Consider the following 14,914-nt stretch of genomic DNA (forward strand, 5'->3'; position numbering starts at 1 on the left):
TGGCACTGCGGCATTTGTGAATGCAATTATTAATCAGTATTTGCACAGGACTTTTTGCAGATATTTTCCACCCAGGCCCCAAGTGAAATCTCCAGAAAATCAGTGGGAGAGACTGTGTGCACAAATGTAGCAGCAAATCTTCTGTAACATTTACTGCCCCAGTGCGAATGAGCAAGTGTGTGCCGGTGAGAGCTACCGCTTCATTCTGTTTTTGCTGACCTGCATGTTGCTTTCCACTCGCTCCTCACTATTATGCATACTTTCAAATTCATGGAGAACTGTTAACACTCTTATCTGCTATTCTCAATATGTTGTGAAGAAAACAAACTCCAGTGTCATTTTTTTTCATTTTGTCCTACTTCCTGCTCTTGACAGATATTGCATTTTCAAGCCGTGAGAGAGAAAGGTTAAAAAATATGAACAAAATTGTTTGGACATTCTCTCATTGTGTGTGTGTGTATATATATATATATATATACCATTTGATATTGATGGATGAAGACTGCTGTAGTTAAAGTTTGTGGGGAACATCCCAATTTTTTAGGTGCTGTATTTTATGCCATACATGACATGGCATACCATGTTTTTTTTCCTATATAACCATTTATTTAATTCTGTAAACCTAACCAATTGTTCTTAGTGCACATATGTATCCAATTATATTTTTTGAAAAAAGAGAAATTCAATTAAATTTTGTTTTATTCATATAGCTTCAAATCACTCTAAATGTAATCTTAAAACACGTAAAACATACAGTCCAATTCAAGACAATTATAATCCATTTAATTGTAATCAAATCCAATTATTAAATTCCAAATTAGTCCCATTCATACAGAGCCAATTAGAAAAAAGTTGCCTAGCTTAGGCTAAAGTGATACCAGTGACAGGACTTACCATATTTATATCCAAACTAGAAGATGAGGACAAGAATAATTTTCAACAGTCAAACTCGGCTCTCTCGGGTGAAAAGGGGATGTCCTCGAGCTGCACATGACATGGTTTTCTTCATCTGTAGAATCTAAAAGCTAACAGTTTGCAAGTGCTCAAAACTATCAACATGAAAAGGATCATGTGGATGACTTTGTAAATTAATATTTGAAGAATATATGGAAAAACTTACTGTACTGTAAATGATGTTAACAGTCACGGCCCCTATTCTCCACATTGCTTCACTGATCATGCCTCAGTGCTCTCATTGGTTGACATTAATTTGTGACTAGTGGTTATAGACAATCAATGCCCTGGCTGCACCTAGAAATTCTGTCCATAAAAATTATGAACAGAATCTGTGACAAAGGGCAGCCCTGATGGAGTCTAACCCTCACCGGAAACACGTCCGACCTACTGCCGGCGATGTGGACCAAACTCTGGCACCGGTCATACAGAGACCGAGCAGCCCCTATCAAGGGGTCCAACACTCCATACTTGCAGAGCACCCCCCAAAGGACTCCCCAAGGGACACGGTTAAACACCTTCTGCAAGTCCACAAAACACATATTGACCGGTTGGGCGAACTCCCATGCAACCTCCAGGACCCTGCTGAGGGTGTGGAGCTAGTCTACTGTTCCACGGCCAGGACAAAAATCACACTGCACCTCCTGGATCCGAGGCTCGACTATCCGACGGATCCTCCTCTCCAGTGTCATGTTGCGACAGTGATTAGAATTTTTTTACATGTGAAAACACAGACACACACTTGTCTGTTGTAACCCAGAAAATTTTGGTGTTCTACTCCATGGATGGTGAAAGAAGAAAATGTTATTAGGGGGACCAAAAGAGAACATTCCTTGAAGGCCTGGTTTCCATCTCATTCAGAAAGTCACATAGAGACCAATCAACATCTTGCTATGGATGTCAGCAAAGTCCTGCTCATGTCCTACTGAGAGCATTATAGCAGGAACCAGTAGGGGAAATGTCAAATGGAGGTCCTGGGGATGTCCTTTGTTTGCTGGGCAGCTTTGCAGATGTTTATTTTTAGTGCTAGGGCTAAAGGATTCTGATATGTCTGCTATGATATCTGCATTCTATTTTATTAACCACACATTTTAATTTGGGCTGTGAAGTAGGGTTATTGTAGCACAAAAGTCACATCCATCATCCTAAAAACTGGATGAAAACCTCAGTATACAGAAAACTGAATTTCCCATTCATCGTTGGAAATGAACCGTGCCTTTAAAGAAGACAGGCTTGTGTTCTATCAATGTTATAATGATCTGGCTATATCTGATCAGGTGCATACAGACTTCAACAGTAGAGTGGCTTTTACAGACCCAGATAGAGCAGAACACAAACTCATCTTGCTCCAGAGCATTGTGCATTTCCTATGGTTAGGGGCACAGCTTAGGTAATGAAGCTGATGAAAAGAAACCTCTGGGAGTTGATGCTATAACTGCCTGTAACATTAACATCGTTCTGTCAGAACCACTCTCGTCAAAACGAGACGAGAACAGAGATAAATTTCAGAAGCTTATTCTGAATGCATACAATTTGTGTTTGGCGGTATGGCTCTGTTCAGAGGAAGTTCCCGACTTTTCCATGAGCTCCATGGAAGCCAAGACAGGGAACAGCAGCATCCTCAGGTGCAGTGCCTTCCATTTGCTGTAAAGGCAACAAACCCCCTGGAACAGAGCAAGCAACAATGACAACAGTATGACATTGTTTGGCAATGAAAAGTCGGTGGAGCAGGGGAGGTGGTGGGTGCAAGCAGAAAGCAAAAAGCAGCTGATTACCTATAAGCGCAGTTGGTTTGTGGACAGCCATAAGGGTTGGGTCGGCGTCAGCCAATAGGCAAAGGGCGCGTTGACTACGAGGTCTGCCAGAACTATCGCGTTGCTACATTTCTGTCAGAACCACTCTCGTCAAAACGAGACGATAACAGAGATAAATTTCAGAAGCTTATTCTGAATGCATACAATTTGTGTTTGGCGGTATGGAAGCCAAGACAGGGAACAGCAGCATCCTCAGGTGGAGTACCTTCCATTTGCTGTAAAGGCAACAAACCCCCCAACAGACCATACCGGAACGCAGACCAGCCAATTGGATTGTTGGACCAGGGTGTCCTACAACCCCCCCCCCACGAAATATTAGGCTACCAAACGTGTGTCACCATTATGATTAGTAGTATTACATAAATAATTATTATTAAACCGCGACTATGCTTGACGTTAAAAGGTGGAACTGCCGTAGGCCTTCATGAACACAGACTGAAATGTGATGCGAGTATTTAATTGGGGCAAGCATTGAAACTCAACCACTTAGGTACACCATATAAAATATAGTCGGTCTCCACAGCAGCGACAGCGCTTTGCGGCAGAGCGACAGCGCTTTGCGGCAGAGCGACAGCGCTTTGCGGCAGAGCGACAGCGCTTTGCGGCAGAGCGAAGCAGAGCAAGATCCAAGCAGAGCAAGATCCGATCCAAGAACAGCAAAAACGAGATCCGAGCCACAGAACAGGATCCAAGCAAGCAGTGGTGATTCTAGAGATTTATACATGGGGTGGTGGCATATATTGTAGGATGGCAATTTTTATTTTTTTAGGAAGCCCATCTTACTTTGTACTTCATATTAGCCCATATACAACAGTTTTTTTTTTCAACACCCAAGTGTGATAAATTCAATATTTGGTCTACATGAGCATTCCACTTTTAAGTACATTAAAACAGTGTTTCCCTTGGGATTATTGTAGCAGCAGAAATGTTTTCCCCCCATTACCAATAACAATACCAAAACATGTATATCAACTGATTGCTATACAGTATCAAATTACAGAAGCTGTATGCGACGATGGCTGTGCTGCAAATCTCTTAACTCATCCAAATCTAAATTTTTTTGCACGTTTAGACTCAAACTGAGAATTGCTAAACCTGTGAGTCTGTTCTCTGATATAGTTGGACGCAGGTGATTTTGATGAGTTTAAGAGCTGAAAACTCCTCTGTATGGTTCCAAACACAGTTCTGCTAGCCTTAGCCACCACTAGCATACTAGCCAACGCCAACTAGCAGACTTTTTAAGAAGGGTTCATAGAACAACAATGATATGAAATGCCACACTTCAATTGGTTCAGTTCAAGATGTCAAAGGCTAGCTAGTTCAACGTTTTCAGTTAGGTAGCGCCAGCTATCTAGTTACCGAACTGGCTTGAAAAGCTATCTTGTGGCTACCGTGACATGAGGTAACCCATAGGCACAAAGCACTCCACACCTCGACACGACAGGTGGCGCCGCACCCATCAGACTGTAAAGGGCGGATTATACTTCTGCGTCTATCGTCTTGACGTGTTGCTTTGCTCTGGTCGCGAACCACTTTTCATGTTATGGTTCTGCAACCTCGGTCTGGAATTTCTCGGGACGCACAGCAGTTTCCCCTCGCGAGAATTTCGGTGGGCGGTGACGAGAACTTCGGGGGCGCCGGCGGAAGTGTTTATTTTTCAAAAAAAAAAAAGTGTATGCAAGATATGGATCTGGAGTTGCTCGACATCGAAGAAGAACAGCTTCTTTTATTGGAGTTGGCGAAAATGCAAAGGAGGAAGCCACACAGACAACCGGAAAGGCACACTGAGGACCAATCACAGCCGCTTTTGTCTGCGCACTTCCGTTGGTGGTCTGCGTGCGTCCGACGTGTAGTCAGGATTTTTCTGAGGTGCACGACAACGCGCGCAGAGCCTCTGCGTGGGGGAGTGGTCAAGATTTTGACGCTCGCAGAGGCTCTGCGTCCGAGCGTCAGAGGCTTTGCGCCTGAAGCATAAATCAGGCTTAATGCATACATACCAATCAGCAGCGTGTAGCCTTGTTGGGGAGGTGAGGCGCGCGCTCCACCTTAGAAGCATCACCGCGAGGATCCAAACAGACCAATTAGGAGGATGGTTTGTAATCCAAATGTGCCGGCATAAGACCCGCGCCACACAGCTACAGTCACGCAAAATCATGTGAAATCGGTGTAAAATAAGCCGCGTGTCTACCCGCGGCTGCCCTGCCACATTACAGGAGCCCGGCCGCGGCCTACCTCGACTCTGCCCGCGGCGCGCTGTGGACAGCCCGCCCCGTGTCGCGTCTTGGCTCGGCTGGACTTGGGAAGGTTCGGTGTCCTCCACGGCGTCCATCTCAGCCGAATCTTCCAAGTCCTCCGGCAGATTCTCCGACTCCGCCGGCAGGCGGGGATCCATGCCGGACGACAGGGTAAGCAGCAGCAGCAATAATAATACTAGCATCGGCGCGTATGCTAGTCGGAGCTACGTCTTGCAAGCAGAAAGCAAAAAGAGCAGTGACAGCAAACCAAGTTTAAATGAAGCGCCCCAAATGCCAGCATCCAATTGCGAGCAGCAGCTGATTACCCATAAGCGCAGTTGGTTTGTGGACAGCCATAAGGGTTGGGTCGGCGTCAGCCAATAGGCAAAGGGCGCGTTGACTACGTGGTCTGCCAGAACTATCACGTTGCTACATTGGTTACACCATTACATTGTTAATTGAATGCTTTCTAGTTTAACAGCTACTTTCTTTAAGTCGGGAAACCCACAGCTGTGTGGATAAAGTGTTACAAGGCTCTCTTCATTGCAGCCATGCTGTGCAACATTATCTGCATTACCCAGTCCTCTGTACTCTGAATACAATGTACTGCTCTCAGTTTATAATGTTAAAAACTGAGAGCAGTACATTGTTATGAGTACATCATTAATAAGCTGTAATGTTTTTAACAAAGGACAGCGTTGTGCAAGTTTACACTTCACTAAAACTAGTTCAAAGTTTGGGTTCACATAGGTTCAAATTAAAATTAGTTCATGTTCATTGTTCACCATTTGAAATTCTGAACTAAGTGCACAGTCTCAAAATGATCTACTTCATCTTAATTTCTTACTTTTTTTATATCATCACTGAATTCTCCTCTTCATATAGTACATTGTGAAATAGAATGTCATGAGGTACTGAGACATGGGCCCTACAGCCAATTGAGCAGATCCACATCTCTGCATGCATCCATTTAATCATTAACTATCAAGACACTCAAAATTAAAAAAATGTCTTCAGTGAATAGCCTACCTACTCTATATGTGTCACGTTTGGTACGTGTCGTGTGCATGGCGTGGAGAAGGTAGGACACGGATGCAGATATTTCCAAACAAAAAAGACTTGATTTATTTCCAAGGAGAACAAAAAGCACAGCTTAGCCGGATTGCAAAAACAAAAACCTGACTATGACGATGATAAGGACAAACCTGACTTGGCATGAACAAATGTGGCAGCTGTGGGAAAAAACACATGAGTGAGTGAAGGTGATGGCAGGGCAAGAGAAACATGGCAAAAACTAAACAGAAACTTGAAACTTAACAAAACTAAGACATGACAGAAACCTAAAACATGACCAGACTGTTAAACATGGAAAAACTAAACAGGACCTAAAAACATAACCAAAACTAACAGACATGACAATATGATCATTTTTGCTCATTGGTGACAGCAGAGGCCTGTTGACAAACTCTTCAGTATCACAATTAATATCACATTAATATAAGATAAATTCAGCAGCTGGTGAAAAAAGGCAGCTGCAACATCACGCCATGCACCTAAAATAAACAAGCAACTCTGTGACAAAATCTGGTGTGGGAGCATGACGGCAGATAAAATCATCCAAAGTGACAGTGAAGGACACAGGTGAGGATAGTTGATAAATGCACAGCTGTCTGCACCGAAGACAATAAACAACTTACATTACAGGTGCTCTGCTCTAGCATTTTGCAGTGAAAAGTCATCTGTCTGTGGGTCTTAAGCTTAAGACCCACCTTTTTAGACTGGCGTTCCAACTCTGATTAGGGCCACTATGCTCATTCTATCCGCTCTTTTTTTTAATTATCTTAATTTTATACTAATTTTATTCTATAATTTTATTGCACTTGTGGAAGGCTTTTAATGCCCTGCAGCACTTTTAGCACTTTTACCATTTCTGAATCGTGTTTTATGTTTTGTTTTACGTATTGTTTTTTATCCTGTTGTAAAGCACTTTGAGTACCAGTTGGTGATTGTAATGGGCTATATAAATTAAATTTGATTGATTGATTGTAACATTCCTCAGATTCAGCAGGCCTCTGAGGTCATCTATTTTCACTCAGCTGTCTTCTGAGACCTCCACAAAGCTTTTTGTTATTCGTCTTGCTGTCTGCTGTGGGAATGTTGCTGTGCAGTTCTACACATCTATATCTGAACATGTATGTACCTATCCGGATGAAGTTATAGAATTACCATATATACAAATACTCTATCTGTGACTGGTGCACACACCCATGCGTGTAGGCACAATTCAGCATGACACACTGTCATTGACTGTTGAATGAGGAGAGTTGTACTCACTTCACATTTGTCAGTTAAAAAGTGTCTCATTCAGTACAAAATTCATTGAAAATTCAAACGCTCAAAAACTCCCTCAGAAGAATGTTGTTCTCTGTAAAGCCCACTTTATTTTCAATAACGCAGTGTTTACTTGTGGCTTAAAGATTACATCATCATTCTGTGGAACAAAGCATCTGGCTTGTTAAGTTGTTGGTAACATTTCTGTAACATTTTGTCTATAACATATTATTCAATGATGTAACTCTTAAGCAACAAGTAAACACTGCATAATTCCAAAGGAAGGTGGACTTTATGGAGAACTAAATTCTTCTGAAGGGGTTTTGAGCATTCATAATTGAACAGTGTTTGTCACGTTTCCATGGATTCCACTTGTTTGTGTCTGTCTCTGCAAATGATCCATCTTAATGTTTTTCCACCAAGAACTAAATCTAAAAGTAATTTAGGTAGTTCAGAGTTGAAAATGAAAGCTTTGATGCAGTTGGCAGGATTACTTCTTTCCACAGACACCTTAGAGAGAGAGATGTATCTAAAACAAAGGCCACCATTTTAAACTGTCTTTGATTTTCACTGGAAGGCTCTGGTATTTTATGACATTTTGCAGAAGATGCAATAATCTATAAACACTTCAAAAGCCTGTTGGAAATCCCTGCACACTTGAACCTGATGCACTTTACTGAAGTGTTCCTGCTTTGGTTTTAAAGCCTTGGAAGAAAATGCAGGAGACAACAGGGACTGATTACTTTGAATCACCCCAGTTTATTGAAACATATTACAAATGATACAATGTGAAACTTTTATTCTCATAGTTAACAAGGACTGTAAGCACCCTGTCTCACCACAGCTGGAGCAGTCAGTTTTAGCTACAAGGACTTGTGTGTACACCTTAAAGAAAAGTTAGAAAAGATGGACTGTTGCCTATTTCTTTCAATGACAGACCTACTTTAGGCCTTCCATTTAAAGTAAACCATCATAATAATCAATCTCAGTACTGAATTTTGTGTCCTTTGTGTCTATTCATGGTACTATTCCAGCCAGATGTTAGAAAATCTACATTCATCTAAGACTTGCATGAAACAAATCATTGAATTGTGGCAACTCCACTGTTGTGCAATTCAAATAAGCAGCCACATCCTGCCGCTTAACTTGTCTTGCTTATTATTCCAAAGCCCAGTTTTTGCCCAGTTACCATCATTTACATTTTAATAGAAAAATATAATGTTTTTTCCAAGTCTCCATATACCACATTATTACAGGTTCTCATTCTTAATGTTTGAATTTACTTCAGGAACTTAAAATGAAAATTCTTCTAGATGGCATTATTCTTAAAGGCTCACACCTCACACTCGTGCTGTATAACAGGTGTGAATAACTGGTCAAACAGCTCCTATCTAACATTTAATGACATTTTCTGCATTTACTCAGGAGCAAACATTTCCCTGCTTATGTAAATCTCTAGTAGCCTCTTTAATTGAGCTATGTCAATGAAGTACATTTCCCCGATATTTGAAAAAAAAAAAGCCGTTTTCAGATGATTTTCATTACAAACAAACTTGCATTTACCGTTTGATTTCATTTTTGCATTAGGCATACATAAACATACACTCACTTTTGCAAACCCTTCTTTGTTTTGAGCATCAATACTTTAGGCTTCATGTTACTATGAAATGTGTCATTAAACTTAACATACTCACAGTCGTTCAGTAATAAGTAGTCTTCCAAATCATTAATATATAACTCAAGCAGAAGCAGTGGTACATTTTCTCCCTGCTTTGAACTGGAAAGCTTAAAAAAAAATATAGAAATCATATACAATTTACAAATGTACGCAATTCCATTATCATTACAGAACATACACAGCCTTACGTTTAGGATATTAATTGATATTTTAAGGCAACTTAAAAAAGTAATCCTTTTTAACTCTAACCTTCTTCAGAACACCTTTCCCCATAGACTGGCACTGTGACCCAGTCTTTTGGTATTATATCAGAGCACAGGGTCCTATTAAAAGACCAAACATAAAAAGGTAAAATTTTAGGACCACTACATACTCATTTTGAATATGATCAAAGCCTCCAGCCTTTCCAGTTTTGACTGTCAGGATGCTTAATCATTTCTTGTTCTGAACATTCATCAGCCTCTTACTGTTTGCTTTCCTTTCTTTTTTTCCCTTTATTGTATGCTAATAATGTAAACAGCTAGTAACAGCCAATATGCAAAGCTTTATTTACAAAGCTGCATTGAAATAACCTGTGAAAACCCTAATGAGTCAACAGTGAGCTTCTCGAGGGATAACAAATGCAGTCATATCCCTGATATTTAATGCAACTTAGTGAGACCAGTAAAAACATGGTAAATGTATGCTCAAAACAAGTTCAAAGTAAAAGTAGCTAAAAGATATTTCTAACTGAATAATAAAAAAAACTTTCACAAACATAGCTGCAATACGTTTCCCACTATGATACTGAACTCAGTCATATGAGTAAAGATTAACTGCTCTGTAAATTGAATGGGGAGATACTGTGATTTTTCAAATTAATTGCAAGCAGCAGCAGCGGCAACAGCAGCAGCAATACTAGCACTGATTAGACAAAAATATTCTCCTTTTGCATTCATGAAGAGCAGCAAAACAGATTTCTGATACCTCAGAGAGGGAGATGTGCAGCATTTAGAGATGCTATGCTGGCCTCTATCATAGGACTTTGCTGGAACAACAATGTGTCAATGCTGGAGTGTTAAACTTTTAATAAGGTGGGTTAGAAAAGTGTAAATTGAAAAATCTTAAGTTACATCTTTGTGTTATGATGCTCGTTAAGCTGATGGTTTGCAGTACAGGTTTGCGCTGGATCAGCACTTTCTCTGCAATGGAAGAAATGGGCTGACATCTACTTTAAACTATGCTCATCCACTGTTCGACTCCTCCGTCTGTCAGAGCAGAGGTGAACAGAAGCAGTCTGTGTTGTACTGTAACTGGTTGTATTTTTTCAAGGATTTCTCGTGTATTCCTTTATATCAGTCTGTAATGGTGACTGTAGAGAGAGAGCCTTGGTAAAAAGACGATAACATGATAAAAAGATTTAGTATTCAGATGTTTGGACACTTTTGTTAGTGTGCATCAATGAATGAGTAAAAAAACCTGCCTGATTTTATAAAAAAAAAAAAAAAAAAAACCCATAGCTAACGATGACATTTTAAGCAAGTTTGTTTCTTTACAGTTTTAATTTATTACCACTTTATGCGCTCTCAGAGTTATAAAAGTGTTGGATTTTCAGTCTACTCCCAGGCATTTGTAGTCCCCTACCAGCTCCACCTCTTCTTCCAGGATTGAAAAATCTTTGGTTTGTTCCTTGTCCTCCCAAAATCATATATTTTGTTTTGTTTACGTTCAAGATGGAACATAATTGTTGCCACACAGTGCCACAAAGTTCTAGCCTTAGTTCCCTGTACTCAGCTTATTTTCCATCCCTGATACATTCAACAACAGCAGAGTCATCTGAGTATTCCTGGAGATGACAGGACTCTTGAGTTGTACTGGAAGTCTGAGGTCTACAGAGTGAAGAAACGTAGTCCCTGTGCTGCTGACCACCTTCTCAGACACACAACCCTTCAGTCTTACAAACTGTGGCTTTTTTGTCAAGTAGTCAGTAACCCAGTCGGTTGTTGAGAGATCCAGCTGTACTTTCTGGAGTTTCTTACATAGCAGTACAGGCTAAATTGTATTAAAAGCACTTGGAAAACAAAGAACATGATCCTAACTGTGCTGTCTGCTTTGTCCAGATAAAAGTAAGGTTGTTGAAGCATGTTGTTGATGGCATCTTCAACATTATTCCAGACTGAAAATCAAACTCTGGTGGGTCTAGAATGATGTTCACTTGGTGAGCCAATTAAAGTCTCTCCAGGACTTCCATGATATGGGATGTTAGGACAACTGGTCTGTAGTCACTTAGGTGAGATTTCTTTAGGTAATGGAACAAGGCAGGTTGTGTTCCACAGCACTGGAACCTTCTCCTGACTCGAGCTAAGGTTGAAGAGGTGCTGTAGAAATCCCATATAGCTGTTCTGCATGGACCTTCAGGACCTTGGGGATGAAAACATCTGCAGCCTTCTTCTGGTTCAGTGTCTCCAGCTGCCTCTTCATCTGACTACTGGAGACAGACTTGAGGAGGAGGTAGTGGAGGTCTGACGGTGTACTGATGTGGGGGGAGATGTCAGTGAGCCCATGTTAAGAACCATGACTGAGATGCAGGGTGACACTGTAAAGATGTGACTGGGAGGATGTGGGAACAGGTACCATGTGAGGTCTGTGTGGCTGGAGGCAGGTGAGGACTGTTGAGTGTTGATCTGACCTGAACCTAATTAAATGCATGTTAAGCTTATTGGTTCTGTCCAGACACCAGGCTTGTAATCTTGAGGCTTGTGCTACTGTATATTTCATCCCTGACCTCACATTCCTCACGTTGTTCTGATGAAGCTTGCCTTCTGTACACTTCCTTACCCACTCTCATCTTCTTCTTCAGCTGTTGAGCTCTAACTACCTGTCCACCTCCTTCAAGGTTTTCTTCTTCGTGTTCATCAGTTTTTTTTCAGGCCACTGATCATCCAGGGCTTGATTTGGGAAGCAGCCCGCTGTCATTTGGGAATGATACACAGAAGTTTATATAATCTGTTACACATTCAATCGTGTCTGAAAGCCTTCTCTCATTTGGTGGATATCAGTCATTTACATTTTCGGGTGATATGCAGCTGCAAAGATAAACCCATTGCCTCTGTTGGGAAAGGGTTTTTATTAAGATCTGACTTTCCTACAACAGGAAACAAGTCTGCAGTCCAACAAGGCAATGAAGGTCTGAGATTTCAGTAAGAGTTACCTGAGAGGTGAAATCTCATGGGGGTACACCATATTTTGCATGGCTCCTCTTTTTCACTCAACTATACACAACAAATAATACACTAGTCTCACTCAAAAGAAGACTATTGACATTGTAGCTGTAGTCATATTTTGGATCAGTTTATCTTCTGCTTGCATGGTTATTATTAGAAACTTTGTTTTCAGCCCTTTGTAAAAAATGTGGCTTGTTTGGATTCCATTGTCTTTATTGAGACTTAACTACTGACTTGCATTATTTGTTTTTTCTTGACAGACGTCTTCACTGCACCAGAAACTACATCCATATGCACCTGTTTGTTTCCTTCATGTTACGTGCCGTCAGCATCTTCGTGAAGGACAAAGTTGTGTATTCAAGTGCCGGATTGCAAGACTTTGATTCTGCCCTGTTGGACAACTTAAAAACAGTTAGCATAGCGTCACTTGACAAGTCCCAGTATGTAAGTAACAACTCTTCATTTTTTAATAGTTTTTTTTCTCTAAATGTGATACCACAGAAATAAACAGTCTCTAGATAAAAAACTGTTTTTTTGCCCAGATGTACATAAGTTTCTAAACCTAACCTTAATTTATAAATTGGGATCACTGACTTTTAAGAACAAAATGTCTTCATGTTAATTTTAAACAATATTTTCTTCCTACACTGCAGTAAATACTTACTAAGAAGATGTGGGCTTTGGTTTTCTTTCCAGTGTTTTACAAACAAAATGATTGCAAATAGGTAATGAGGATGTTCTATTCAATAGTCCTGTAGTCTGTGACTTGATGGTGTCAATGTAGCTTATTAGAAACCTTGGCTGACCAAAATTTCTTGCTTTAATTTACAGGTTTTACATAAATACCACCTAATTGGCAACAGACTTATACAACCAAATTTAAATACTGACAGCTTTTGGACAATTTCAACACTCTAATCTGTTGCTATGCAACATGATTAATTAGGCTTTGTGATGTCAGCTTAACTGTGTTGTAATTCACCAAGGGTTTGGACCCTGACCACATAAATCCATTAATTTATTCACTCACGGATTCCTCTTGTTTGTTTCTCGTTTAAACATTGCTTAGTTGTTGTACGCTACACTAATTCGTGTTCTGTAAGCATTTTTCTCGACCCAGTTATAGACATTGACAGTACCTGGTAATTTGCAATCAAATCACACAAGTTTTCTTAAAACTCCATATGCACAAATTTGATGGGGATTTTCATAAACAGTCACAATTGATTCATTTTGCAAGTGATGAAAAATGTATTTATTCATTTGCCAGTTTTATTCTGGTAAAATTAGTTCACTTCGCTGTTGTAGCTGTAATGTGTTTTGCTCATCCAGACATCTACCTTAAAGCCTGCTGGGTCTGGCCCTCCTACATATAGTACTCACATAAACCAGTGACCATGGTGGATGTCTAAGCTCAGGTCTAGAAAACCTGTCAAAGTGAAATAGATGGCACTTTCTGAATAAGGCAAAATTTACAAGAAAAAGACAGATTATTTTGTTAATCAACCATGTAATTGACAATCAGATTTTCTTGTTTTTTCTGCAGGCAACATTTTGATTTGTGAAACTGTGAAATAAATAATTTTTCCTGTCTTTTCCACAAAAGATTCAACAGCTGTGTTGCTTCAGCCAACACGCCTCTTGACAGTGATAAAGAATAGTATTGTTTGTGGGTATTTTTCATTATTAGGAGTGCTCTCTCCAGTGTCTCCATGTCACATGATGAAAGGAAACAGCCTCTACTATAAAAGCAATGATGAAACTACCTGTGGTCAAAAACAAAGTAGCAACAGACTTTGCATTTACAGAGGTGCAAACGAGGAGTGAGGGGAAACTGTCTTTCTCAATATTATAGATTTCTTCAACAGTACAAGATACAGACAGATTTCATACTGTGGCTTTTCTGGTTTTTAGTACAACCTTAAACTAAATGAGCTCTGCCCTCATCAGATGATTTTGAGAGCAGTCTTGTGATGTTAAACTGCACATTCAGCATTCTGAATGGTGAAGGTAAAACATCAAAGTAAGGGAAGACGAAGGAAACCACAAATTAGAGTGGTACATTTGAGTCAGAGCCATTCATGGCATGAGTCTTTAATAATCAGTAACATTGACAGTGGGTGCTGTATTTTCAATACATCTGCATACACAGTATTGCTATGCTGTTATAAGTATAAGGACATACTTGCTTTATAGACTATAGATCGTGTTATGTACACCGAGGCAAACTGTATCATGTATGTAAACTTGCACCCACTGCACTTGAATGTGCACAGAATGCACACATAAAATGCCTGTGTCAGTTTAAAATGAATGTGGTTTTGTTTTTGTTATGAGATTCCCTCATGTTATTAGTGTATCACTTTCAAGTGCAATACTCTTATGCTTTAATGCAAGGACATCCAGATGGCAATCTACAATTTTTGTGTTATCAAGTGTATCATTTTGCATAATTGCTTATAGCACAATGATTGGATATGTTTACTTTTTTCTGTTTAAGATATGAAGAGAATTTATTTGCTGTGCAAAAATTTGCCAAAAGATTTAATATTGATTGTAACATAAGAAAAATCTGAAAAAGTAACTTGTTTCACATTTTATTTGTCCAGTCATAAAGTAACATACAGTACATTATTGATGGTAACAGACACTTTCGAGTTCAATAATGAGTTTCATGTTAATGTTTCAGACTGATCTTAG

General features: G+C 39.9%; 1 protein-coding gene across 1 annotated transcript in view; it reads left to right on the forward strand.

Moving 5' to 3' along the window:
• Positions 1-14,914, forward strand: part of pth2ra (parathyroid hormone 2 receptor a) — a 95,007-nt gene that overhangs the window by 40,945 nt on the left and 39,148 nt on the right. The window contains exon 6 of the mRNA XM_075478958.1: positions 12,475-12,658. Coding sequence (XP_075335073.1) covers positions 12,475-12,658 — 184 coding nt within the window. The remainder of the gene's footprint in view (positions 1-12,474; positions 12,659-14,914) is intronic.

Source organism: Odontesthes bonariensis, chromosome 12, assembly GCF_027942865.1.
Source record: "Odontesthes bonariensis isolate fOdoBon6 chromosome 12, fOdoBon6.hap1, whole genome shotgun sequence".
Taxonomy (NCBI): Eukaryota; Metazoa; Chordata; class Actinopteri; order Atheriniformes; family Atherinopsidae; genus Odontesthes; species Odontesthes bonariensis.